This window comes from Rhinolophus hipposideros, assembly GCF_964194185.1.
Source record: "Rhinolophus hipposideros genome assembly, chromosome: 9".
Classification (NCBI taxonomy): domain Eukaryota; kingdom Metazoa; phylum Chordata; class Mammalia; order Chiroptera; family Rhinolophidae; genus Rhinolophus; species Rhinolophus hipposideros.
In genome coordinates, this window is record NC_138055.1 from 26,322,525 (window position 1) to 26,348,989 (window position 26,465).

Sequence of the window (26,465 nt, forward strand, 5' to 3'; positions counted from 1 at the left end):
ATTATTACAGGAAATAAACAAACAAACCAAAAGACAAAATTCCATTTTCACCTTTTCTCCTTAGTCTCTATTAAACCAGACACAATGCAATCAATTCTCTTCTCACAGATACAATTGTAGGTGTTAGTGCAATCAATATCTATTAGTCTTGTTGAGCTTAAAAGTGCACATTTTCCTATCCCAGAAGGAAAATTCCATATTTTAAGATCACTGTGGAACAGAAAGTATACATGGTCAACTGTTCAATTCTGAAGCTTACAAGAACATAAATCATAAGTTTTTAAGTCTGTTCCCTAAAGAACTGGAATATGAAAATGTTAATCATAACTTCACTAAAAATTTTCTTTCGCTCTTAGCCCATTAACTACTAGAATCACAGTCTTTGAATCACACACATAATCTCCCATTTTATTCCATAGTGGGAATTTTGATCAGAAGCAAAATTACCTTGTAATATTGATATGGGATTGTGATATGGCAAACCTGCTTTCTTACGTTAATTTTTCCCAAAAATGTAACAAATTAAAAAGAAGTGAATTTCTGTCACAGAAAACCTGTCTCATGTGTGTATATTTTAAGGACAAAAAAACAGAATTGGAACATAGTCAGAAGTGAGGTTAATTGATGTTTTTGTTTTGTTTCTTTTCCTTCCCTATCCCATAACTAATAGTTATTAGCTAAAACATAACAATTCATTGAAAAATACCTAAAAGCAGGACTCCTATTTCAGCAAAGTGGTAGATTAGGTGCTAGACCTATCTTCCTATTGAAAATAATTATAAATGCTAATTTAAGAAAAAATTTAAACTTCTTGAATAAATTTATGAACTGGCAAGAAGCAGATTCATAACTTGGGCTGAGTGTTAAATAAAGGTGGGAAACCAGTAAGATTAGTAAAGCACTGAAGCCAGTTTTCCCCTTAATTGATGTAGTAGGCTGAATAAGGAGTCCTACCCACGATTCTAAATAGAAGACAGGCTGTGTGCTCTGTGTACAGAGTTGTGATGCCAAAAGGATATATCTTCACCATAAACCACCTAAGAACTGTCTTGAACCTTGGATTTAAGCAGATACCATCCAAGAATCCAAAATTACAAACCATCCCTCAGGTAATTTGCATTTGCTGCATTAAGTAAGAATGTTCAAATCTGCTACAGGGGAAAAAAAGAGAAACAAATCAGGAAGATAAATGAAACTAAGTGTCTTTCCATTCATCTGCAGAAAGCATAAGATATGTTAAGTATGGGTAAGTAAATTTGTAACCAGGAGACATGTTTAGTATAGATACAGTAAGCAGGGTGTCGCGCAGGGGACCCTGCTCGCTGCGCCATTTGTTGTGCGGGGCGTCCGGCGGGGTCTCTGCTCCCACTCCCCACATAAGAACGCAGGACATGGTGAGGCCAAAAAGGAACACCCACGGAGCAATAAGTAGGGGAGTCATATCACTATTCTCACCGGCGGCATCCGCCTCTCTGCAATCCGCTCTTGCTAGCCCCCATTCCTTCTGCTAGTGTAGCCACAACCGTTATATTAGTGGCCAATGGCTTATGGGTTACAGCTGACGGCCAACTAGCCACAGCTGATGGCCATCTGATCACAGTTGATGGCCATTTACTACCCGAGCCAGCACCTTTCTTTGTGGGGCCGAGAGCCTGGAAACTGCTTTTTGGGGCTTTGTCCCCACATGGGGCATCTGTATGCTTAACAGAAAAAAGGAAGAACCAAGTAGGCACTAAATATCATACACAAAATATACATGATTGTCACGCGGGGCGTCTGGCGGGGTCTCAGCTCCCGCTCTCCACATAAGAACGCAGGATATGGTGAGGCCAAAAAGGAACACCCACGGAGCCATTGGTAGGGAAGTCATACCACTATGGTCTGAATGGAGGCTGGGTTCACACAATGTGTGACCTGCTGTCCGCTTTGCTGCCAACCGACCGACTCTCCTTGACTCTCCTTCAGTCTCCTCCTTCACTCTCCTCCACTCCCCTCCGTAGCCGCGGCAGTTATATCAGTGGCCAAGGGCTCAGTGGCCACAGCTGACGGCCAACCAGCCACAGCTGATGGCCATCTACTATCCGAGCCAGCACCCCTCCACATGAGGCTGAGAACCTGGAAACTGCTCTCTTGGGCTCTGTCCCCACAATGATGCACATAGATACCCAACATTCATGAGGTCTTAAGTTTGCTACTCTTTGGTGACACTCATTTTGGCCCTTTGCCGAAGAAACACAAATAAAACCTACGGCTGCTCATGGGGTTACTCAGAAGCTGACGCTGTGGCCAGGCTGCCATGCTCCTGCATTTCCCAATACAGAAAGTGTATGTGTTAGCCACAAGAGCCTTCCATCTGTTGGGCCCCCTTACTCAAACGTCAAGTCTGGTCCTGGAAACCCCGCCATCATCAAGGAAGGGTTCTGCATGAAGACTGTGTAACCCACGACTCAGGTGATCCTTTCACTCACATGCACCTTATCCTAAGTGTGACAACCTATCCCATCCCATCCATCCCAGTGTGATAAGCAATCCCATTTCTTCCCCTTTGCATAGTGCATTGTGTTTGAAATTATTGAATTAACCATGCAATTCGAGCATCTTACTTTGACCCATGAGCCTTTCTGTTCTGCGACCTCTGATATAGTTTGTCTCAGACTGTATTCATAGGCTACGATTACATCAAGGGAATTTCCTACATAACATCTTTTGCAGGTTTACAGCTCAGAACTACACTACTTACAGGGCCCAAATTTAGAATGTAAAGTGGCCCAGATTTATAGTACCCCAAGGTATCCAACAAAAGCAAATTCTTTCTTGAGGAAGCCACCAGCATCTCAGTTCTCAATTTCCACAGCAATTCAAAAAGAAAAAAACAAATCACTAAACACAAAAAGAAAATGTGTACAAAAGCCGCCAGAAACAATAGATTAGACCCACAAAACTTCAAATATTAGAATTATCACATATCAAATATAAATGAAGTATGTTTACTATCTTTAAAGAAATAAAAGACAGCTTGAAAATATGAGTAATTAGCAAGGAGATTTGAAAACATAAAACAGAATTCCTAGACATAAAAATATAATAGTTAAGATTTCAAAAATATTGAACAGTTTAACAGCAGATTATAACTTAATGTAAACCCAAGAGTTCACAAAATACTGCACTTCAAAACAGAAGGACGATAGTGCGGATGTGTGTGTGTGTGTGTATACTCACATATATTTATATTTACAAATATTTATAAACATATGTGTAAACTAATACAATAAAGGCTTTTCAAATGAATTTTGGGGATACTCAAAATACTTTGTGGCTACAGGAGGGATCACTGTGGCTGAGGCAGGATGATCCAATCACTTCTTCATATAACTTTATGATTTTGTTTCATTTCTGTGTACCTCATAACACACATACTTTTGAGCATGGGTTAATATTATATTTTTATTATTATTAATAACTCTGTATGACACCTCCCTTCTTTTTTAACTATACTTCCTAAAACACTTTCTTAACCATCCTTATTCTTACCAATAACCTCTATTTGAAAATGAGTTACGCTGTGTGAAATGAGAGAAGAAACTTTTTAGATACAATGCTTCCAACCCCAACACCAATGTTAGTTTGAATGCATTCCAGAGACTTACAGTCCAGATGTGCCATTGTCAATCCATTCCCATTTCCTTTTTCCTGCATTATATGATAATCCAATCCAGTACATATTTCTATTAATCTCGGGTTGCAGGAAAGTCTATAAAGGAATCAAAACACATCATGTGCCTAAATTCCCATCTCTTAGATGAATGAAGAAAAGGACAGGTAAAGCGGCCAGCTGTTTCTATGGCAAGTATTCTGCTACTCTCCACATCATCCTGCATTCCTCCTTCTTAGAAAACCCTCTCTCCCCTCAATCCCTGTATTTTCATTTTCCAACATAATTCCCTTCTACTAGATTATTTATTTTTGTCAAAAATGGCTGCTACAGTGTGAGGGATATAAATGATGAACATCTAAGTATTACCTTGTCTTGTGCACCTGAAACTAATAATAATAAAAAAAAATTTATAGACGTAAATGTACTTAAAATTTGCAAGGCAGAAGTTATTAAATTTAAAGCATCAAAATGTAGTCTGATAAAAACAAGAAATTAATTAAAATTAAAAGTTTAGAGTTCTAATTGTATACAAGGTTTAATTTTGAAATTCAGAATTTCAAATAATTCAACCTGTAAAATATTTTATTTTTATGAATATTCTCTTTTTAATAGGATGCATACATATTCAACACTGATGAACCAAAACTGAAAAGGCCTATAATTTTGCCAATTTGACAAAGCATTTAATAATTATAAAGAGATAACTTACTGATAAATTTTGATTTGTGAAAGTATTTGTTGAAAAGGGTATTCTAAATGGAGGCAAGAAGAAAGTTATCTGTAAAATTATTTTGCTTAAACATAGAATTAAAGTTTGATGTGGCTGAGTATTAAAGTGTATGAATGTAAAAAAAATGGCTGCTAGTGTCATAGATTATTTAAAACATGGAAAAAAATTATAATCTAAATATCTAACAATAGGAGACTTGTTAAATACTTTATGATACTTCATGAACTGATTCAAAATCATGTCCCCCCAAAATATTTAAGGATATAGTAAAAGAATTATTATATATTCTTAAGTGAAAGAAGGAATCTTCAAAACAAATTTATTTAAATAACAACTGTATGTGGGGAGGTGTACAGTAGAGACTCCAGCCTCATAAGAGAAAGCCTTGCTGTAGTTTAGTACTTGGAAGGAGTAAAGGAAAAAGGGGCAGTATTTGGAAATATTTACTAGTCCAAAAATATATCAAAGTGACATATTACATAATATCTGATTAAATGACTCAATGTGTTTTAAAATATAGATTTAAATTTAACTGTATTTTACTGCATCAAATGTAGAAAATATTTTATGACTTGACATCATAAATTCTTCTGTATTATAATTTAAAACACCTACATATTAGATTTGCATATAAATTTTGTGTTGTTTTCCTAAACGATAAACGCAGGTTTCACGGCTGATTTTTGCAAACATTTCCCTGTAAAAACACATTGTGTGTATATGGGTAGTACTTATTAGCAATAAATTTAAAAGATACTTTTGATATTGTGTTACTGTATTTTCTTTTCACAGTTTTTTTTGAAAGATATAATTTTGATATAGCATACAAGAATATTGATCTAGTAAATGTTACCTGAAGATGCAATGAAAAACACCATGAAGACAATTTGTAAAACGGTTATCAGTTTTAAGTTTCTCATTATTATCTCCATTATACAGATGGGAAAGCTGAGGCCCGGAGAGGTTAAGTAATTTACCAAGGGTCACCCGGCTAATAAGTGCCAGAGCTGGAACTGGTCGCAGGCCGTCTGGCTCCTGTACTCCTTGCAATAACTACTAAACCACATTGCTCTTGGCTCTTAGTTGCCACCTTGTTGGTACAGATAACTACTCATTCCAGGTGTATTTATCAAATGGATAAGTATTACATCACAAGAAAGGCATACTTCTCTGTGAGTGGTTTTCCTGAAGATTCCTTGGAAAGGGAGATGACTGCAAAGACTCAAACTGCATCCTCAAAGGGGTTTCCCTTTTGTAAATAATAATGGTCATCATGATAGAAAATATGTATTGTATACTTAGTAAATAGCAAGATCATGTGCCTCTTAACAGGGAGTCTCCTGGGAGAATCTAACTATACGATTTTTGCTCACTCAACAGACACAACACGAAGAATAACTGAAGGTCCCTCTTTCTAGACTCCCCACTGTCCTTAATATTTTGGGTCCAAGGGTGCGAGTCAGAATCTAAGAGAATAAAAGGGAATGTAACCGTCCATGATACCCGTTCATCTGCATCATCTATCTTCAGAAGAGATAACCCACAATTCCGGCAAATCTGTTTACATTCCGTCCAGGTTTTACTTTCAGCGGTAAAATAATAAGAGTTTATTCCACATTCTTCAAAGAGTTTGTCTATAATACATAAGATGAAACATTAAACTTCTTGTTATCTGTCATTCTATTAAGCAGAGCAATATATTTATCAGCCTTTAATAGCTATCAGTAGTGATAATATGAGGTTTATCAAGATTCTATCAAGGTTGGTGCAAAAGTAATTGTGTTTTAAAAGGTTAAAAATAATTGCAAAAACCGCAATCACTTTTGCACCAACCTAATAGAATGCCAAGAGATATCTGCTCTGTCATGTTCATTGTAGCATTATTCACAATAGCCACGATATGGAAACAACCCAAAGAGTCATTGAGGGATGAATGGATAAAGAAACTGTGATATATACATGGAATGCCTGTTCAGTTGTAAAAAGGAAATCCTGCCATATGCAACAACATGGATGGACCTCGAGGACAATACGCTACGTGAAATAAGCCAGTCACAGGACAAGTACTGCATGATTCCACTTACATAAAGTATATAAAATAGTCAAACTCAAAGAAACAGAAAGTAGTATGGTGGTTACCAAGGGCAAGTAGGAGGCGGAAATGGGTAGTTGCTCACTGGCTGTGATGTTTCTATTGTTAACAATACTGCATTGTGCACTTAAAAACTTGGTAAGAGGATTTATGGCGTGTTAAGTGTTCTTACCACGAAAAAGAAACAAGGGACATGAAGAAACTTTTGGAGGTGATAGCTATTGCTATTATCTTAACTGTGGATGGTTTCACAAGTGTATGTATATGTTCAAAAACATCAAACTGTATACATTAAATATGTGCAGTTTTTTGTATATTATTAATACCTAAATAAGCTGCTTAAAAATTATAAAATTCAAAAAAAATTTCTGAAATGCCTTCTAAAAAAAACATGATTGTTTGGATTTTTTTCTTTTTTCTCTTATATATTTTATAATATACCAGATATGAAAAATATTGTTGATGCTTAATAATAGAAACAGTAATTTCTACTAATTACCATGCCTAAATGAGGTTAAATATGCAAAAGCTCTTTGTAAACTCTAAGTCCTAAACAAATATTTAGTAGTGGTTGAGAACCAGGTCAATGCACTGCATTGTTATGCATGATAACAGAGTTTTATTGTATGAGATTTAATATTTTTATCTCTTGGATATTTTTAATGGTATCATCACACAGAGGTGCACGTATACCAACACTATGGTAAGTCTTACAGACGTACTACAGGGAGTATACACTGATTACAAACAGACCAAATACCTGAAGTGAAGGCAGAATGGAAACACACACACACACACACACACACACACACACACTCACACTCACAATTATCTTTACAACAGCATCCAAATAAAAGTTCTTGTGCTCATTTCAGCCTAAGTATATTTTTATTGATAGCCTCCATATTTTATGTCAGTAACAAAGTAGAAGGGATTAATTTTCCCACAAATCCAAAATGATCTGAATTTCCAGGGGAGTTGACATACTATTAGGTTGGTGCAAAAGTAATTGCGGTTTTTGCGATTACGCATTTTTAACCTTTTAAACTGCAATTACTTTTGCACCAACCTAATAGTTCACCTTCTGGGAGCAATAGGAATGAAAGGACTGCCACTGAGCCTGGGGAAATACAGAGTTCTACTAATCCAAACTTGCTCCTGGAGTCTCAATCCCATATTTGAAACAAGCAAACCCAAATACTCATAATATATCTAAGAGGCACAAATTAAAGTTTCCCAGTAGACCTATATCATTACATATATCAAAAGCCTGTTGTTAGCTTTGAAGCTTCTGCAGAAGAAATAACGAAAAACAATGCACTCTCTCATTAAAGATTTTCTCCATACCTGTATTTTGCAAAGATTTTGAAAACATCTTTATTGTACAGCATTTGTCCTTTTCTGTTAAGAGTAAGTCCAGTTCCTTTTTACACTGAACGGTTTTATTTTTGAGACTATCATATTCTAAAGTCTTATTTGTCAAAAGTTGCTCTTTTAAGTAGCTGTCATTTTGCATATTGTGGTACTTTCGTCTGAGGTTCTGTAGAATTTCATCCTGTCGATGTTTTTCTTGAGTATACTGAAAAACTAAAATTAATAGAATAAACATAATACAAAAATGTACTCATAATACTTAAATGTTGCAATTCAAAAGAGAAAAAATCTCACTTTAACAACCCATTTCATTACTTTAATTAGCAATTTGACATTTAAAAAGTAACACCTCAATAAATTGACTAAAAAATGAAATGTCAAACCTCTTGCCACTAGCAACTTAAGTGTACAATAAATAAAATAAGGTTTCTGAATAAAATTATAGATGGCAACACCTAACTATTCAATTTAATTTCTTCTTAATAATTAGCACATTATTTACAAATAGGAAACAAAGTAAAAACCAGTCAGTCAATATTTAGCAACGCATCTTATGAGTATGAAAATCTACACTAAGAAACATGAAGAAATAGCACCATTATTATTAAATAGAATATCCATAGGAGAAAAGATGAAAATATAAATATGGCATTTTATCTGAGTGTAACATAGTAGTGACTTTCTCTAAAGATATCAAGGAATTCAAATAAAAGCTAAAAGTTGATGAATTCAAGATTCTAACATCGATTAAAGAACCACTCTTTTTACTAAACCACTTCTTCATTGTATTCTTAGAAAAATCAAGAGAAAGCCACAAGTTCTTGTGAAAAGTTTTGTCTCAAAGAATGTATGTCTAAGATTCACAATGATCTAAACTCCAAAGGCAGAATATTACTAAGTCCTATATCAAAAGGAATATTGCCACATGTTATACAAAATGAGGCAGCTCATTACAGCTGCAGAGTCACTGGAATAGGAAAGCAAAGTGAAAATCACACTGGGATATGTCACGAAAACTCACCAAGAAAGAGCCATCTGGGAGATTCCCTAATTATAGCCAGGAAACAATTGATGGTACATGGTTAATACCTAAAAAATTAGTGGTTAGTGCTATGACTCAGACAGAAGGATGTATTTCAATTACTCACTCATTGTCCCCAGCACGATAACTGTCATCAATAGAAGTAAACAGAGGATCCCTAGAGTCCTTGAAATGAGATGCCAGGGTACTGAAAACTCTTTAAATAAAGAAGAAAGAAAATAATCATCAGGGATATAGCTTAGCCCATTACTAACCTTCACCTTGAATACTATTTGCAACTAAGAGACAAATGTTCTCTAAAAATTTTTGCAAAATTATATCATACACATTGATTTAAATTTGTGATATAGTAATTACAGTTTTAAAGTTTCAGAGCTCTGACATATACCCATTGTAGAAATCCTACACAAGAACAGTTCTATAGGATTTCAAAAGTACATGCATCCCTTACAAAAGCAGAGCACAATAGGCACAACGCATATTTAAAAGAATCCACACTGACGTGGGTACTCCTTGCTATGATCACAACCAGTAATGGAGAGGAAACAAAAAACAGTTACTATTCTTGAGACATTGGTAGCCAACAGTGGATATTCTGAAGTTGCAAATGTGATTGGGGTCCATCCTGAAAGATGTTTCAAGAAATCGACTTTCCTTTCTTTCTCATCAATTCTATTTTTCTCTAGACAATGCTATATTTATCCTCCTACATTTGGGTGTCCTCGGTATATAAAAGCTGTATCTCTTATTATCACTAAATTAAAACTATAAAAGTTATTCTCAATTTAGATTTTGTGACAATATTTGAAAGTAGAGAGAGAGAACAGAAAATTAGAATGTCCCTTTTGATTTGAACATTTTGCAGCTTTATTGCCATTAAGCATCAGAAAATATTTAAGACACCTAAAATATCTTTTGTCTAAATAAAAATGCATTTTTCATCTCTTAAACATTCTGTAAGACTTTTATTTCTCTAGGAAATGTAGTGTTTTCTTGAGTCTCTAGTTTGTTCTTTACTTTTAAAAGCTTCAAAAATTCCTCCGACCCAATTTGAATGAAAACATTCTGTTATCTTCTCCAATTTAAAATAATGCATTATTTTCTCCACACTCACAAACTTAGAAAAATTAAAATAAAAAAGACTTGCACTACTATGCCAATTATGGTTTTTTTATTACCATCTGAGAACCTGAAGTATAAATAGGAATTTTTTTTCAAAGTTTAAGAGTGTGACAATCCATAAGAGACAGGTAAATCTAGATGCTTAAAACATACCTTTGTCATCACTTTTCTCAGGCATTTGAGTACCACCAGGCCTTAATCTGTTTTGTGACTCTGAAGAAGACTGAAGAAATCTCGGGGTTGAATAAACTACTTCTTGATCACTCATCTCTAGAATACAAAGAGAAAGATGTTTTGCATTAAAATTTTTGCATTGGGATGATTTCTAAAGAAAATTTAAAATGTCAGTCTATAGGAACATACCAGAAATGAGAGGTATGTGTGTATGTCTGTCTGTGATGTGGGTGTGTGTTTATTAACTACTTCAAGTGCCTAAAGCAGATAGACTGAGACTGATTTATATAAGAAATGTATGTAAGATTACTGCTATGGTTATTAGGAAACAGAAAGAAATTTTTCCCCCTTTTTCCGCCTCTCCCCCACTCCAGTTCAAGCTGTTGTTTCTCGGGCTGTTGTGTAGGACACAGCTCCCTGGCCCATGCTGGTATTTATTATGAGCCTTGCACTCCTCCTGGCTGAGGCAGTTGGTCGTCAGCTCACAGCAGTTCACAGCAGCTCTCCGCTCATGCAGCCCACGGCAGCCCACGGCAGCCCAGCTCCAGGGAGAGCTGTTGTTCACAATCTTAGCTGAAGAGGGCACAGCTCACTGGCCCATGTGGGAATCAAATCAGCGATCTTGGCATTAGGAGCACAGCGCTCCAACCACCTGAGCCACCGGGCTGGCCCAGTAATTTTGTTTTTAATGTACTAATAGATTGAATAGACTGGGTCCTATTCACCTAGGCAATCTAGCTCAAAATGTTTAACATACATATACAAATGTTAGGCCAAATAACTGAAACACCTTTAAAATTATTTATTCAAAAAACAAAATTCTACATTTTTGAAATTCTGAAAAAATATAAATACTTTGGCTTAAAAAAACAATATTCACATTCAGATCTACACAAAAACATTAAAGAGTTCTCAGTTCCAGACAAGATAGTAGGTAAAAGCTGTGTCTGCCTCCTCTCACAACCACATCAAAATTACAGTTAAACTACAGATAAACCATTATTGAGAATTGCCTGACATCTAGCTGGACAGAAGTCATATAATTAAGGATATACAGAAGAAGGCACATCAAGACTGGAAAAAGGGGCAGAGACACTAAATGAGCTGCCCCACAACTGCATGTGACCATTAAATATTGGGAGGGATATCCTGGCTGTGGAGGTCCTCCCTGAGGAGCAAGGGGTCCCAGCCCCACACCAGACTCCCCAGTCCACATTTCTAGTGCCAGGAAAAGAAGTCCCCAAAATTTCTGGCCATGAAAACCAGTGGAGATTATGGCTGAGTGAGACGGAGGTTGGCTGGAGTACCAGGCATTCCTCTTAAAGGACCCATGCATGGACTCACTTGCTCTGAGCTCCAACACTAGGACAGCAGCTCAAAAGGCAGCAGGGACATATGGGGAGGAACTAAATTGTCGGCTTCAGGTCAAAGACTGGAGGGGCAGCTTTCTCATAGACAGAAGTGCTGGAAGAAGCCATTATTCCTTTGTTGAGCCCTTTCTCCTCCCAGTATGCACGTGCAGTCAGGTGCCATATCTGAGTCTCCATCAACGTGGCTGACACCATTCATCCCACCCTGGTGATTCCCCGAAACCCTGCTCCACCCAACTTTTGGAACCACCCAAGCCACTTTCAATGACTTTTCCATACTAATGGCTTGTCTTGGCTCATGCTGAGGACTTTCCTAAAATCTCTCAAAGGCTCACAAACCCCAAACAAGCAGCATCTAGCCTTGGCATGCCCTGTACCACTTGCTAAGCAGCCCTAAGCTTGGCACTAGCAGCAGCCAGCCTCAGTTTGCAACAGAGCCTTTCCCAGTCACCATCAAGCTCAGCGCAAGTGGAAACCATCTGCAGATCAATTTTTAGCTCATACCAAGGAGCCATAGAGAGGACACAGTAAGCAGCTGAACTTAGCCTGCAATACAGACCCTCCCAAGAGACCCCAGAACCAATACACCCAATGCCCATCTTCAGATCACACCAGAACACTACCCAACCACCTCCAAAAAAAAAAACATGTCCAAAGGGTGGACTCAGCAGGCACCAGAGCCCTGCTAAAGTGAATCCTGCTCCATAGGGTCAGCCCTTGCACAACAGCTCCTTTACAGTAGTTACAGTGAGTCCTCATAAACAATCAGCCTGAGAGTCAATCCTTCCCCCTGATGTGCAAACAGCAACCAAGGTTCAACTACAACAGGAGGGCACACACAACCCACACAAGAGACACACCTGGAATACCCAGCTCTGGTGACCAGGTAGACTGCACAACTGGGCTCCATAAGATACCTACTACATAAGCCCACCCTACTAAGACCAAAAGACATAGCAGCTCTACCTAATACATAGAAACACAAACAGGGAGGTAGCCAAAATGAGGAGACATAGAAACATGTCTCAAATGAAAGATCAGAACAAAGACCAGAAAAAGAACTAAATAAAACAGAGAGCAAGTAATCTACCAGATGCAGAGTTCGAAACACTGGTTATAAGGATGTTTCATGATCTCAGTGAGAACTTCACCAAAGAGATAGAAAACATAAGAACCAGTCAGAAAGGAAGAATATAATAACTGAAATGAAGACACACACATTAGAGGAAATCGACGGTAGATTAGATGAAGCAGGGGATGATTGAATCAGCGATTTGGAAAATAAGATAGCAGAAAACATCCAATCAGAACAGCAAAAAGAAAAAAAAATCAAAAACAAAAAATGAGGACAGTGTAAGGGGCCTCTGGAACAACATGAAGCGTACCAATATTTGCATCATAAGGGTACCAGAAGAAGAGAGGGAGCAAGAAATTGAAAACCTATTTGAAGAAATAATGACAGAAAACTTCCCTAACCTGGTGAAGGAAATAGACATACCAGACCAAGAAGCACAGAGTCCCAAAGAAGATGAACGCAAAGAGGCCCACAGCAAGACACAACATAATTAAGTGCCAAAGGTTAAAAACAAAGAGAAAAATTTTAAAGCAACAAGAGAAAAATAGTTAGTTACCTACAAGGGAGTTCCCACCAGACTGTCAGCTGATTCCTCAACACAAACTTTGCAGGCAAGAAGGGAGTGGCACAAAAGATTCCAAATGATGAAATGCAAGGACCTACAACCAAGATTACTCTACCCAGCAAAGCTATCATTTAGAATTGAAGGACAGTAGAGCTTCCCAAACAAGAAAAAGCTAAAGGAGCTAACCAACACCAAACCCGTAGTACAAGAAAAGTTAAAGGGACTTCTTTTAAAAAAAAAAGAAAAAAGAGATAAAAAATATGAATAATAAATGTCAATAACTGTGTATCTATTAACAATTACTTGAAATGTAAATGGATTAAACACTCCAATCAAAAGACACTGGGTGGCTGAGTGGATAAGAAAACAAAACCCTTACATATGCTGCCTACAAGAGACTCACTTCAGAACAAAAGACACACAGAGACTGAAAGTAAAGGGATGGAAAAGATATTTAATGAAAATGGAAACAAATAAATCAAACAAAGCTGGGGCCTCTATACTTACACCACACAAAATAGGCTTTAAAATAAAAGCTGTAACAACAGACAAAGAAGGATCCAGTGATCTCACATCTGGGTATTTATCTGAAGAAACCCAAAACACTACTTTAAAAAGACATACCGTATGCACCCCTGTGTTCATTGCAGCATTACTTACAATAGCCAAGATATGGAAATAACCTAAGTGTCCATCAATAGATGAATGGATAAAGAAGAAGTGGTACATATGTATAATAGAACATTACTCAGCCATAAAAAGAATAAAATCTGACGATCTGCAACATGGATGGACCTAGAGGGCTTTATGCTAAATGAAATAAGTCCGACAGAGAAAGACAAATACCATATAATTTCACTTCTATGTGGAATCTAAAAATCAAAATGAACCAATAAACAAAGAGAAACAAACTCATAGATACAGAGAACATTTTGATGGTTGCCAGATCAGAGTGGGATAAGGGGATGGATGAGAAAGGGACAGGGATTAAGTACAAATTGTCATTTACAATATAGTCATGGGAATGTAAAATGTAGCATAGGGAATATGGTCAATAATATTATAACAACTATGTATGATGTCAAGTGGGTACTAGATTTATTAAGGTGATACTTTTTAAGTTATCTAACTACTGTGTTGTACACCTGAAACTAATATAATATTCTATGTCGACTGTAATTGAAAAATAAAAATTATTTTTAAAAATGTTCTCACATTATTTTCAATAATAACATGATTTTACCAGAGTGTTTCCCAAAGTGTATCCTATACACCATCTGCAAAAGAATTATTTGAGAGTTAACATTGCAGATTGGTTAACTCTCCAGATTCCAGTGCCCCATGCAAGAGTACTGAATAAGAATCTTTTACATTGGAGCCCAGATACCTGTATATTTAATCCCAAATGATCGTGTACATTACAATTTTAGAAAGAATTTTCTAGTGTATGATGTTGCCATAGAACCCTATGTTAAAATAAATTTTCAATAGGCAGTCACTAGGTAATATCCATAAAGGATTCAAGCTATTAATAGATATCAATATAAAAATAAATTATTAAATAATAAATATTTAAAATGTACCTTGCTTCTTACATTAATCAATATGAAAACATGATATCCAGGAAACAGAAAATATGGAAAACAAATTGCACATATAACTTTATTCTTCAAAAAAAAATGTTTAAGTTGCAAAATTTTCTAAACTTATCTATTCATATTTTCTCCCATTTCCTAAAGAAGAGGAGTCTTTTCTATTACAGAATCCTTCAAGATAGATAAGGTAATATGTAAATCATTAGGTCCAAATTAAAAGGAATTAACCCCCAAATCCGTCTTATTTTGATAACACAAAGCACAAATCGTGGCATATTTTAAAATACAAAAACAACTGCTGAACTACAGTTTTCGCATTTCTTTCAAAGTGAACGCAATTCCAACGCAATCAATCTAGAATGCTTTCCTATCAACCCCATACTCGGGCCTAGTCATTTGTAATAAAATAACGAATTCCCAGAATCTTTTTTTCCTTAGAATCTTTTCTTTATAAATGGGACTAATAGGATATTCAGGTACAAAGATCTGAGAGAATAAAAGTCTACGTTACCTGGATCTGTGCCAAGCAGTGATGCCGGTGGAGAAAGCTGACCCAAAAATGAGGCGGGAGAAATTGGCCTCTCCAATCCTGGCTCCCCTGGGGGCAGGAGGGGCTGTAAGATGGAAGGCAGAAATGAATTGCCTCTGAATAGAACTCCGACTCAAAAATTTCTGCCCCTCCTCTTGACCAAAGTGATAAAGGAAATTGTATGATGAAAGCTGATATTGACAGTGAAGAAAAGATGGTCATGAGCTACATATTCCTCCATTTCAACTAACCAACTATTTAGTACCCTGCAAAATTGTGTTTAAAATCAACATTTGGGGGACTTAAAAGATAAAGGAACACAGCTTTCAAAAAACAAGAACTAATGTCTTTAACAAAAACTAGCATATCTAAAAGAAACTACTAGTAAAAACAAATGATTAAAATGCAAATGTATAAATAAATATGTATCTGTACATACACATAAGAAATACCATGACATTTCTTTAACTCAAATAGTCTGCCAGAAACTTTTCTTTGTATGTTACTATTTACAAAAAAAAGATCACTTCTTGTTTCCATTATGTTTACTGCAGATAAATGTATGTGGAAATTATTTTAAAACATCCATAACTCAACTATAAAATTTTTTGTTTATTCTTCTAGTCTTTTATCCGTATATGACCAAAATTTGTTTTATCTGTTTACTATCACTGTTGGTGTCACTTCACACACAATGTTTTTGATCTATTATTTTCTAATAAGTGTTTCCTCATTTAAAAATGTTGGTCTAAATGTGATTTTCAAAACCATATAGTTATTACCCACATGGATTATATCATAATTTATTTAGGTAATCCCCTACTGTGTGACATGTAGGTTGTTTCCAATTTTTCACTAGTATAAAAAATATTTGACTTGTACTTTTCAACATTTTCTTAGAAAAATTTTTAAACATGATATTGGGGGTCAAAGGGTATATAAAGAACTTTGATGCATATTACCAAATGCCCTCCAGAAAAGTTGTTCCATTTACATGCCACTAGTTGTGTGTAAAAATGTTCACATTTGATTTTTTTAAGAAGAGATACTAGTGAATTATTCCTGTACTTGAGTTTTGTCCATGAATATTACTTCATAAATATGCATTATCTTCAACCTACCAGCTTAAAGAAATACGTCTCTATAACTCGGTTTCTATGAGCCAGACCCTGTGAGAATATACCCAAATCTCTCAGAGAGGTTCACTTTCTTTTGACAAGGCCCTGCCAATCTTCTGACACACAGTTTGATGAAATCAGTTTAAAATGCTCTTCAAATCAGATGATTGTGGTTAACGTGGAGTGTGAGGGAAAAGGAGTGAGGTGGGGAACAGAAGGGGAAATTGATTATGCAAGAACAAACCCACCCCTATTTCAACAGGCTCTGACCAAATTCCTTGCTTATTCTTTGCTTCCTTTACCAACCTCTAGCCACCATTAAACCATTGTGCTTAGGATGGCCTCCCCAATCTTCAGTTTGCTCATGTCTACCCCCTCTCCTCCAAACTACTTACAAACACAGTCTACTGAATGTGCTGAACACTAGGACCCCAGCCTAGATTATCTGCCCCTTGTTTGGCCCTCAGTGGGCCTACTTCTGTCCCCCAATGCAATCCTTAGTCTCTGAATCACCACTGAGGTCTGCCACTTTCATCATGTGCAACAGTGAGCTGAAATGTCTTGCAGAGATGAATTGCATTCAGTCATGTAAGCAAAGTTTCATGGAATCTGGACACTTCAAGAATACTTGCTGCCGGTCATTTTTTTTTCTTTGCCCTTATCTTGGATTAGCTTTGTCAGTCTCGAAACAGAGAAAGGTACCTACCTTCTATCCCGATGCCAAAAATAGATGATAGATGATAGATAGATACATAGATACATAGACAGATATGAGTAGATGAAGTTCTGCTGAGAGGAGATAAGGAGTTAGGGTGGGAGAAGTAGTAATGACTGTGGAAAAGGTGGCAGTATTTGGGGACCTACTGTATGTATAACCATATTGAAACTTCCCAACACCGACAGCTGTTTCTTATTGTCCCCGTTTTACAAATGAAGACATTAATATTAAGAGGTTAACTGACCTGCCAAAGGACACATTCTTGCTAATTCTTGATCCATGTTTAACATCAGGCTTCACTAATGCACTGAGCAAAGATGGACTATGCATTTAGAAGGGCCTGGATTTTCAAACCTCTTGCCACAAAGCATGAATTCTGGGACCAGGAAGCTCTGGCTTGAAATGTCAGCCCCAGCTTAAATGTGTGGCATGAGGCAAGTCACTCAACTTCTCTAACCCTTCGGATTCACCAGAGTAAAACAATAATATTTGCCTTCCAAGGTTGCTGTGAGGATTAAATGAGATAGAAAGTTCCTAACCAGACCTGGCAAATACTATAGAGTAGGCTCTCATTAAATGTGAAATATTATTTGAAGTCCAAGATTCAAATCCTTCCCAATTATAAAAATTTGAATAAGTCATTCCAAATCTTCAAGTCTGTTTTCTCATGTTCAATAAGAGTATCATTCACTAAATAGACTTGGAGAAATTCAGAGATTAGCACTACAGATAGGATTTCTTAGACTTCAAAAAAGTAAATTCTCTCTCTCTCTCTCTCTCTCTCTCTCCCTCTCTCCCTCTCTCCCTCTCTCCCTCTCTCCCTCTCTCCCTCTCTCCCTCTCTCTCTAAGCCAGGACTGCAATCCAGTAATCCTGACACTGAGCTAGGTTCTCTATCCTAACATGTCAGGTTTGGAGTGCAGGTGCCTGGAATAAAGTATGTGTGTTGTGATGTGAGAGGCATATTAATACAATTTAGGAGCTGGGAAACATGGCAGCATACTGCGTTCTGCCTAGAAAAACCGTTCTGTGACCTCAGACCTGGTTATTTGTATCTTACTGCCCCCTGGAGATATTGGTGATGTTGAGCAGTTCTGTTTTGATTTACATCCTTATAGCTGGCGAGAGGGTGGCTAGTTCTCATGACGGAGGCCAGACAGGTGTGGCACTCTGTTTCACACATACATAGTTGTTTGTCTCCTCTACAGAAAGTCCAGAGGGTGAGTTCCTCATCGACTTGTTCATTACTGCAGCTGCAGCACATAGAAAGATATGATGTCTGCTCGTGTACTTGATGAGCAAGGTGGCTAAAGTTAACAGGAATTAACAACAAAATATAGATGTTTTTCATGATTTTAGAGAGAAACAGAATGAGGTTAATGATTAGAAAGCCAAATCATGGAGCTGCTCCCTTTAAGCTCTACTTTTTATTTGTTTTGTTTTTATTCTAGTTTTTTTTTTTTTTTCCTAAGCTCTGATTTCTGGAAAAGACAAATAAATTTCTTCTTAAATGAGAAGACAACTAGCATCAGAAGAGAACAGTAGTAACTTCAGATGGGACTATAACGCCTAGCATGGCCCTTTGATCAAACCAAGCACAAAATTGGAAGCACCAAACTTCATCACAACCACTGCTAATAAACCAGAAAAATGAGAAATTTGAAGAATGTTTTTAATGTTCTTGTACTTTGTCTTCCGAATTCACTTCTATGCCAAACACTTATGCAAACAGAGTATGAATATATGAAGCATTCAATTTCTTTCTGGCTGCTTTGCTGCAAAACCTTTTTTCATTTGGGAAACCACACATTTTACACGTCCCAACCCGATGCTATTAACTTGGTCAGCTAGAAGCTCAGCACACAGTTTACAGTCATACCTGCAAGCTTTGTGGTCACAACTGCAAACCTCAGTGGCTTATCATTTCACAGCAGCATGCTGTCCTTCCTGTCCTACGCTGAATTGAAGGATGTGTGGAATACTCACCAGCTCCCCAGGAAAGATGGCGGACTAAATTCACCTGGCCCGGTTCTCATCTCCACGATATTTGTCCTAATGCCTAACCGTTATGCCACTGAGTGATACTCAGTTTCTTGGCTCTAACAGTAAAAAGTCAAAAGACTCTTGTTTGAGGTTTCCTGTTCCCCTAATTAGCTACTTCCTTTGTCCATCTTGTCTTTACAATAAAACCTATTCTACTGCTCTAGAGTTAAAATCCTCTGAATTGTCCTAACTGGCCTCTAGCAGTCAATCGAACAGTAACCATCTTTCCTCCAATTTCTAAGTAGGTGAATAAGAGGGCCACTTCAAGAACTAAGTTAGCATGCAAACATAATGGCAAAAAAAAGTTTCCGGGCGGCTATATGGGATTTGTGCCACCAAGCAATAGTCTATTCACAGGTTGAAAGGGGAAATAGTTCTGTGAAGCAGTACCATATTAAGAATTTTGATTTTCAGTGTTCTCTCCACTGTATCACATGGTTCAGACTCAAGCTCACCCTCCAAGCACTCATTCACCTTTCCTATTTACTTTTAATTGTTTTGGATTTTCTATTCTAGCTCATTACCACGTAATGCTAGAAAATAATCAGTAAACTTAAGGTTCACACAAAAGCCTGCATGTTTATAGCAACTTTACTAATACTTGCCAAAATTTGGAAGCAACCAAGATGTCTGTCCTTCATATGTGAATGGATAAATGTGGTCCATCCAGACATGGAATATTATTCAGCACTGAAAAGAAACGAACTATCAAGCCACGAAAGACATGGAGGAAACTTACATGTGTACTAAGTGAAAAAAGTCCATCTGAAAAGGCTACCTACTATATGATTCCAATTAAATGACATGTTGGAAAAAATAAAACTTTTGAGACACTGAAAAGATCAATGGTCGCCAAGGTTTGGGGGCAGGGAGAAATGAATAGGTGGCACACAGAGGATTTTTAGGGCAGTTAAAATACTCTGTATGATATTATAATGATGGATACATGTCATTACACATTTGTCCAAACCCATAGAATGTACTCTGCCAAGACTGAACCCTAATATAAAGTATGGCCTTGGTACGAGATTAGATGTATCGGAGCTCCGCCCACCTAGCCAAGGCGAAGGCCGGGCTCCACATTCTGTAAATATTTTCTTGGTCCTTGGGAGGGTAGCCAATCCTTCCAAGGCCAAGCACGTACCCCAGCCACTGTGAGAGCTTACATCCCCAAATGTTCCCAGGCAGACCTTCATATGTTCTATTCCTTATGGGGGGGAGGGGTAGATTTCAGATGAAGGAATAACAGAATACCAGGGCATGGTTACTGACGAGAAACAATACAAGGTCAAGTCTATCAGAAAGAGGCTCAAGGGAACTCGGAAATATGAGTGGGACCTGTGCTCATTACGAGTTACTATAGATACACATACACAAACACACGCACACATTTAAATTTAAATTTTAAATAATTTTTTTAAGATGAGAACTCAGTTTCTAGACACACAAAATATATACTTGTGAAATAAGGGCATAATAAAAGATATGCCTAACTTGGGGTATTGGCTTTACCCTTGAGGAAATCACTGCTTATACCAAAAATATTTGAATGTAAGTAATTCCTGAGTTTATGATAAATGTGAAAATTCAGAACCTTCTGTAAACAACCTCTATAAGCACCACAAAATTAAATCCCATCAGGTATGTAAGAAATAAGGGAAGATCTACAATTGCCTTTAACGGATGGGAATCTGGCTACATATTCATACCTGAAAGAACGTCTACCATAGCATGTTCCTACCATAACAATTTTTTACTATCTTTAATGTAAGAGACATAGCCTCCCGAGGGAAAAAAAAAACAAAACAAAAAAACACTCGCCATCCAGGCTTTGATAAGTTTTATTGGAGTGAAAGGTGGCTTTTATTTACAGATTTCAATGTGTGTGGGGACTGTCCAACCCACTTGGACACAAGTGAAGATAACCATTAAGCCTGTTTATATATTTTCTTATTTTCAGTTTGCATACAAAAAAAAAATGTGTTTGCTTCACATTCATAAAAATCCCAATACTGCAAATGACAAATAAACCCTCCCTTACCCATCCCTTAATTAAATATAAAAACACCTTAAAAAAATACAATTTAGATTGGTTTAATCTTGAAATGTAATCCAATAAGACTAAACACCAAACATTTCAGGTCCTGTACCAAATAGTAAAATACTCGAAGGCCTTCAGGATCCCTAAAATTTAAAAAGGTAAAAGTTACTTTTTTGTTCCTAGAAATAGTGTAATGTTAAATTAATTCATAAAACAAAACAAAAACCTAAAACAATTAAGTTATAGACATACGTAGCTAAAGCTATTAAGCTATACGGGATTCTTTTTTTTATTTGAGTATTACACCCAGAGGAAAATGCTGTGATGCGCTATGGGACTAATGAGGCTAATATCCAATGAGGATTTCTTTTAAATTTTGTGACACTGTGTCTAGATTTTTACAAAAAAAAGTAGCTAATAAAACTTGGGCATTATTATACATAGCTGTCAGATTAAGATTTTTTATTTGAAAATCAATAAAATACACTGCTACCTTCTTTGATAACAAGTTTTTAATGACATAAAAATCAGAATTTCATGTGCATAATAAACTGATAGGGTATCATGGAAATGATCTCAAACTGGCTATAGTTTTAAAATGAACCTAATAAATGTTACCAATTTAATGAAAATGCTTTAACATACTCACTTTGACTGATTGACATCAATAAGAGAACCTATTTTTGACGTGGTAAAAGAAATGTGTTCATCTCCGATTACAATTTCAAGCTCCTGAAAAAAATAAAAGAGATGTAGTTAATATAAAAATTCATCCCAGAGATATCTGTATTCTTGCTACTGAGAAGTCCCACTTTTAGCTGCAGTTTATCTAGCAAAGAAAAAAAAAAGACATTTGATCTGTTAGACATAAACTATGTCTATAAAATAAAAACCTGATCACCTGTTCAGGAATCCCCAGCGTTAGGACTAACCAAAACTGCTCTCCAGAGATCTCATAAAGATACTATAAAATGAATGACATACTTCAGAGTGACAATAATTGTTTCATATAATGTCAGTAAAAACTATTGGCATCACTCTGAAGCACAGTTTGTAAAAATAATATGGTCTAAGTCTATTTTTAATATAATAAATATAAACACACTTACCCTTTCACCAGGCTCTAAAGATAAAATGCATAATATGAATAACAGCACCACTTTAGTACCCATTATGTGCCAGGCCCTGCTGCTACGAACTTTACAGACATTATCTGTAATCCCTGAAATACGCTTGTGAGGTAAGCATATTTTACAACTGTGAAATCCAAGACTCAGAAAGCATAGGAAAAAACTTGATATTCATAACCATCAATAAGTCAGGGTACTAATATTTGAATCCTGGACTGTAAGACTGAAAGACTCATACACTTTGACTTCACAAAACATTAAAATTAAAAACTAATAAAACAAAAATAACATAATGTAGATGTCCCCACAATTATTGTACAAATTTTTCTCTGTATTTTATCTGCAAATCTAAAACCAACAATTAAGAGGCTATGTGTGTGGTGATTTCTCAGGTTAAATAGCACGCCATTCAAAACAGTCTTAGCTATATCACTGATCAGAAGACCTAATTATGCACAGTTTATGGCACGCACAAAATAATTGACTAAGGTTTTTAAATGATCATAAAATATTTGACTTAAAGATCCAATAGACAATTTCTGGAACATGCCAAATCCTCCCCAATACCAAAACACATGATCACATCATCAAGTGGGTAGATGAAAATACTGGGCACTTCCTGAGTTTAAAAGAGATAAACAGTTTATTGTTGTTGTTTCTGTTTTTTAGAACATATGTACATATGCATAAAATAAACAGATCAAAATTCGTGTTTTGAAAGTGTTTACAATGCATAAAATACTCTTAACTATTACTTTTGTTTTCCTAAATGTTTCTTTAAATAGAAGAGTTAAGGTATTGCTACAGAGTGTCAACATCTGTTAAAATTTCTCCACACATTTTCTTCTACTCAAAGAAGGTGTTACAAAGTATAATCCTCAGGAATATACAAAAGTGAAATTATGTTTCTTCCTCCAAGGGTCATATCGCATTTCTCCAAGAGTTGAAAAGATCCAATTCAGAAATCAAACTGTCTTTCAACAGAGTGAAATTAGGCCTTCAGATCTCTTCAGAAGCCCTTTAAGAAACATTAATTACTCTGAAGGGAGTATGAGAGGCAAAGGCAGTGGTCAGTGTGAACAAAGAAACCAATCAAATCCCTCTCTAGGGCAGAAAGATACAAATAAGAGTTTTCAAAGTTATAAATTTAGAGAAAGTAAATTTTACATGGTCATGAGAATCCTGTCTCCAATTTCACAGACACCTGTACTTATTCCTAATAAAAGTGATTAACATATAATAGAAATTATTCATAACAGTGTGAAAACATCCTAACCTGGGCTAGCTGCCCAGGTTGGCTGTTCAGAAAGATGTCTAAATTTACAGTTATGCATGGATTCCTTTACTACTAGGAAGCAGCACAAAAAATGAGACCAAGTAAAAGAAAATTAAAGAGTATTTACTAGGTATCTACTAAATGAAAAACTAAAGAATCAGTGAGGATCTATTCTAAATAAGGAGAAACATAACAGTTATATTATCAATTTTTAATATTTATGCATTTAAAGAATCCCTAAATACGAACCTGTCGACCAACCCTGTCAGGAGGAGGCCACAAAGCATCATCTTCTTTGGTAATTTCACTGTCATCAATAATTCTCTTCAGTTCTTCCATTACACTCTTGTGTACATAAGCCTGAAAATAAGTTACAATAAAAATGTCATAATGCCTATTTCTTCTCACAGCTCAGAAGGAAATGATAAAATGGAGTTACAAATCCTAAATATTCAAATAGAATATCACAGAAAAACTTAATTCTGTTCCAAAGTACAAGATGGGAGGAAATCATTCATCTTACTTAGGATTTTTCTTCTCTCTTGCCCTTTTCTTTTAATATATATTGTTCCCTCTTCATATCACTTAGCCCCCTTTTAAACCGTTGTATTCAGCCTTGGTTAATATAGAACTCAAACATCTCCAAGTGATTCATGGTGACAACACAAAATTTGAGGTGAACAAAAACAAATACTAGAACACATCACAGTGATCTGAACTTTGATCGCTAACTTTGGAGGCTTTCATTTAAAATTCATACTATGTTTAAATCATGATCATTGTTTTAAATAGTGAATAGAGTAAAAAGACAAATTAATTATGAAGTTAATTAAATGATATGTTCAAATATGGGACTATAACAATATATTCAGATTGCTTCTTTTGTTGCTACAGATGCTATGATTAGATCTAATTTAAACAGAATCACTTTTCAATCTATAAATTGGCTTCTTTACAATACAGACTTATATGTATTTTTGTAAATTCAACACAGACATAAGGAATATGGCAAATGTAAAAAACTGGACATTCAAAAAAATCTTACCTCTTTTCTGATCATGACATCATTTTTGTAATTGCTGTTGTTGGCATATCTAAGCTTTCCTGTGGGGAGTGGAAAAAAATTCAATCTATAACAGCAAAAACTGCTAAAAAAAAAAAACAGTAAAAAAATGACACTGTAAGTAATTTTGAAGATAAAGACCATAGTATACTTTTATTAATATTTCTTCCCTCCCAGCATAAGATTAATGCTAGACATGTAGACACACAAAGATTTGCTGGTAAATTGGCTACAGTTGAAGCTAGCCAAATTTTTAAACATTCCATGCCTTTGATATAATTTTTAAATATTCAATATAATTTTTAAATATTCTATGCCTTCAATATAATGGGAAGGCCATTTTTTTAAGGCCCATTTTCTTAAGCTATGTCCCAAACTAGACAGGGAATCTGAAAACGGAAAAACTTTCTTTTAAAGTTTGTGTCTGTGTTGGTACCAAGTGATTAGCCCAGAGTATTTAATCTAATCAGTAAAACAACCTTAAAAAGTGGGTTTTATTCTCACACCTATTGATAATTGAGAAAACAGTTAAGTAACTTGCCCAGGGTCACAAGAGATTCAGCTCTAGATATACCTTCTTCCAAGTACTCCAAAATCTGGAGTAATAATTTCCCTTTAAATTAATGCATGTATGATAATATGGCAATGGTAATAGTTTAGAATTGTGGTTAGGAAGCATACAAACTATCTACTGCTTCTGGATAAAAGTTGGCCAGTTTGTTAGCTAATCTATACTTAATTTTAATCCATTATGACTTTTGTACTCCCTGGTGCATGCTTCCCCTTATGGCTAAGCTGCTGCCCAGGTACAGATGTAATGTGGTCCTGACCCTCTAAAATGACAGGTTAACCTAATGAGGTGAACGCCTTGGGAATCACTATTACTGATGGAAATACGTGGATGGTGTGGTAGCTGATAAATGGATAAGAACCACTATTTGGGCATGAAATTTCCCTGATAATATTAGACTACTTAATTTATGTGACTGGCTAAAAGTAATCCAGACAAGCTGAAAACTATTCACAGGCCAAAGCACTGAAAAAACATCACATAAGGAAACGACAGATGGAGAATTCAGGTAAATTGGCTCCTGAGCTAAGTTTACAACAGACGGGAGGAAAACAGGAGCCAACAAGGTGATTAAGGGTCCTAAATAATTGCAGGTCTGTCGTTACCTGAAATGTCTGATACTCTTCCCCTTTTCTAATGTGTGATTCTCCCCTAAGTTCTCACAGAACTTTGTCCAACACATGAGCACAGCCCTTAATATCCACACTGCTTTCTGGTTAGTTTCATGTACGTGTTGCCCGTCAAGACGTGACTCCTCGTGGGAAATTAAAGAGTCTTAACCACTACTGTACCCTCACGTTTTGTATTTGCATGCTGCCCAGCACACACCGTGCATTCAGAAAAGTCTATGCAGTCGGACTGTGCTTGTTGCAAAGAGAGTTCAACAGACACTAAAACTCCCCAGAGAACCAGAGCTGTCGAAAGACAGCATTTGCGGCCCACGGCCTGGGCAGCAGGCGGTTTTACTTCGCCCTCTGCTCACGCTGCCCTCACTGCCGTTTGTCCTGCAGAGGCCAAGAAAATCGTCTATGTCCAGATCGTCTCAACCGTCAGCTTCTCTGGGAAGCTCTCCCCGCTCCTTCACGTAGAACGAACCACCCTCCTTTTTTTTTTTTCAATTCTTAATTCATACGATGGAGAACAACTGTATTTAAGCACCCACAATAAAAATACACCGTTACGC

At 36.3% G+C, this 26,465-nt stretch overlaps 1 protein-coding gene across 8 annotated transcripts in view; it reads right to left on the reverse strand.

Annotated features, from left to right (window-relative positions):
• Nucleotides 1-26,465, reverse strand: part of LOC308502293 (protein mago nashi homolog) — a 30,543-nt gene that overhangs the window by 1,287 nt on the left and 2,791 nt on the right. For 3 of the 8 annotated variants that reach the window (XM_081059879.1, XM_081059881.1, XM_081059880.1), the window contains exons 2-11: nt 24,694-24,752; nt 23,898-24,008; nt 21,892-21,974; nt 15,306-15,408; nt 10,169-10,283; nt 9,000-9,089; nt 7,825-8,064; nt 5,889-6,019; nt 3,648-3,751; nt 52-210 (exon numbers count right to left, since the gene is read on the reverse strand). In XM_081059879.1, the coding sequence (XP_080916005.1) occupies nt 52-210; nt 3,648-3,751; nt 5,889-6,019; nt 7,825-8,064; nt 9,000-9,089; nt 10,169-10,283; nt 15,306-15,408; nt 21,892-21,974; nt 23,898-24,008; nt 24,694-24,752 (1,195 nt within the window). Of the gene's footprint in view, nt 1-51; nt 211-3,647; nt 3,752-5,888; nt 6,020-7,824; nt 8,065-8,999; nt 9,090-10,168; nt 10,286-15,305; nt 15,409-18,539; nt 19,892-20,946; nt 21,386-21,891; nt 21,975-23,897; nt 24,009-24,693; nt 24,753-26,465 lie in introns of those variants that run through there. The other 5 variants (XM_081059883.1, XM_081059885.1, XM_081059882.1 and 2 more) reach the window with 4 other exon arrangements.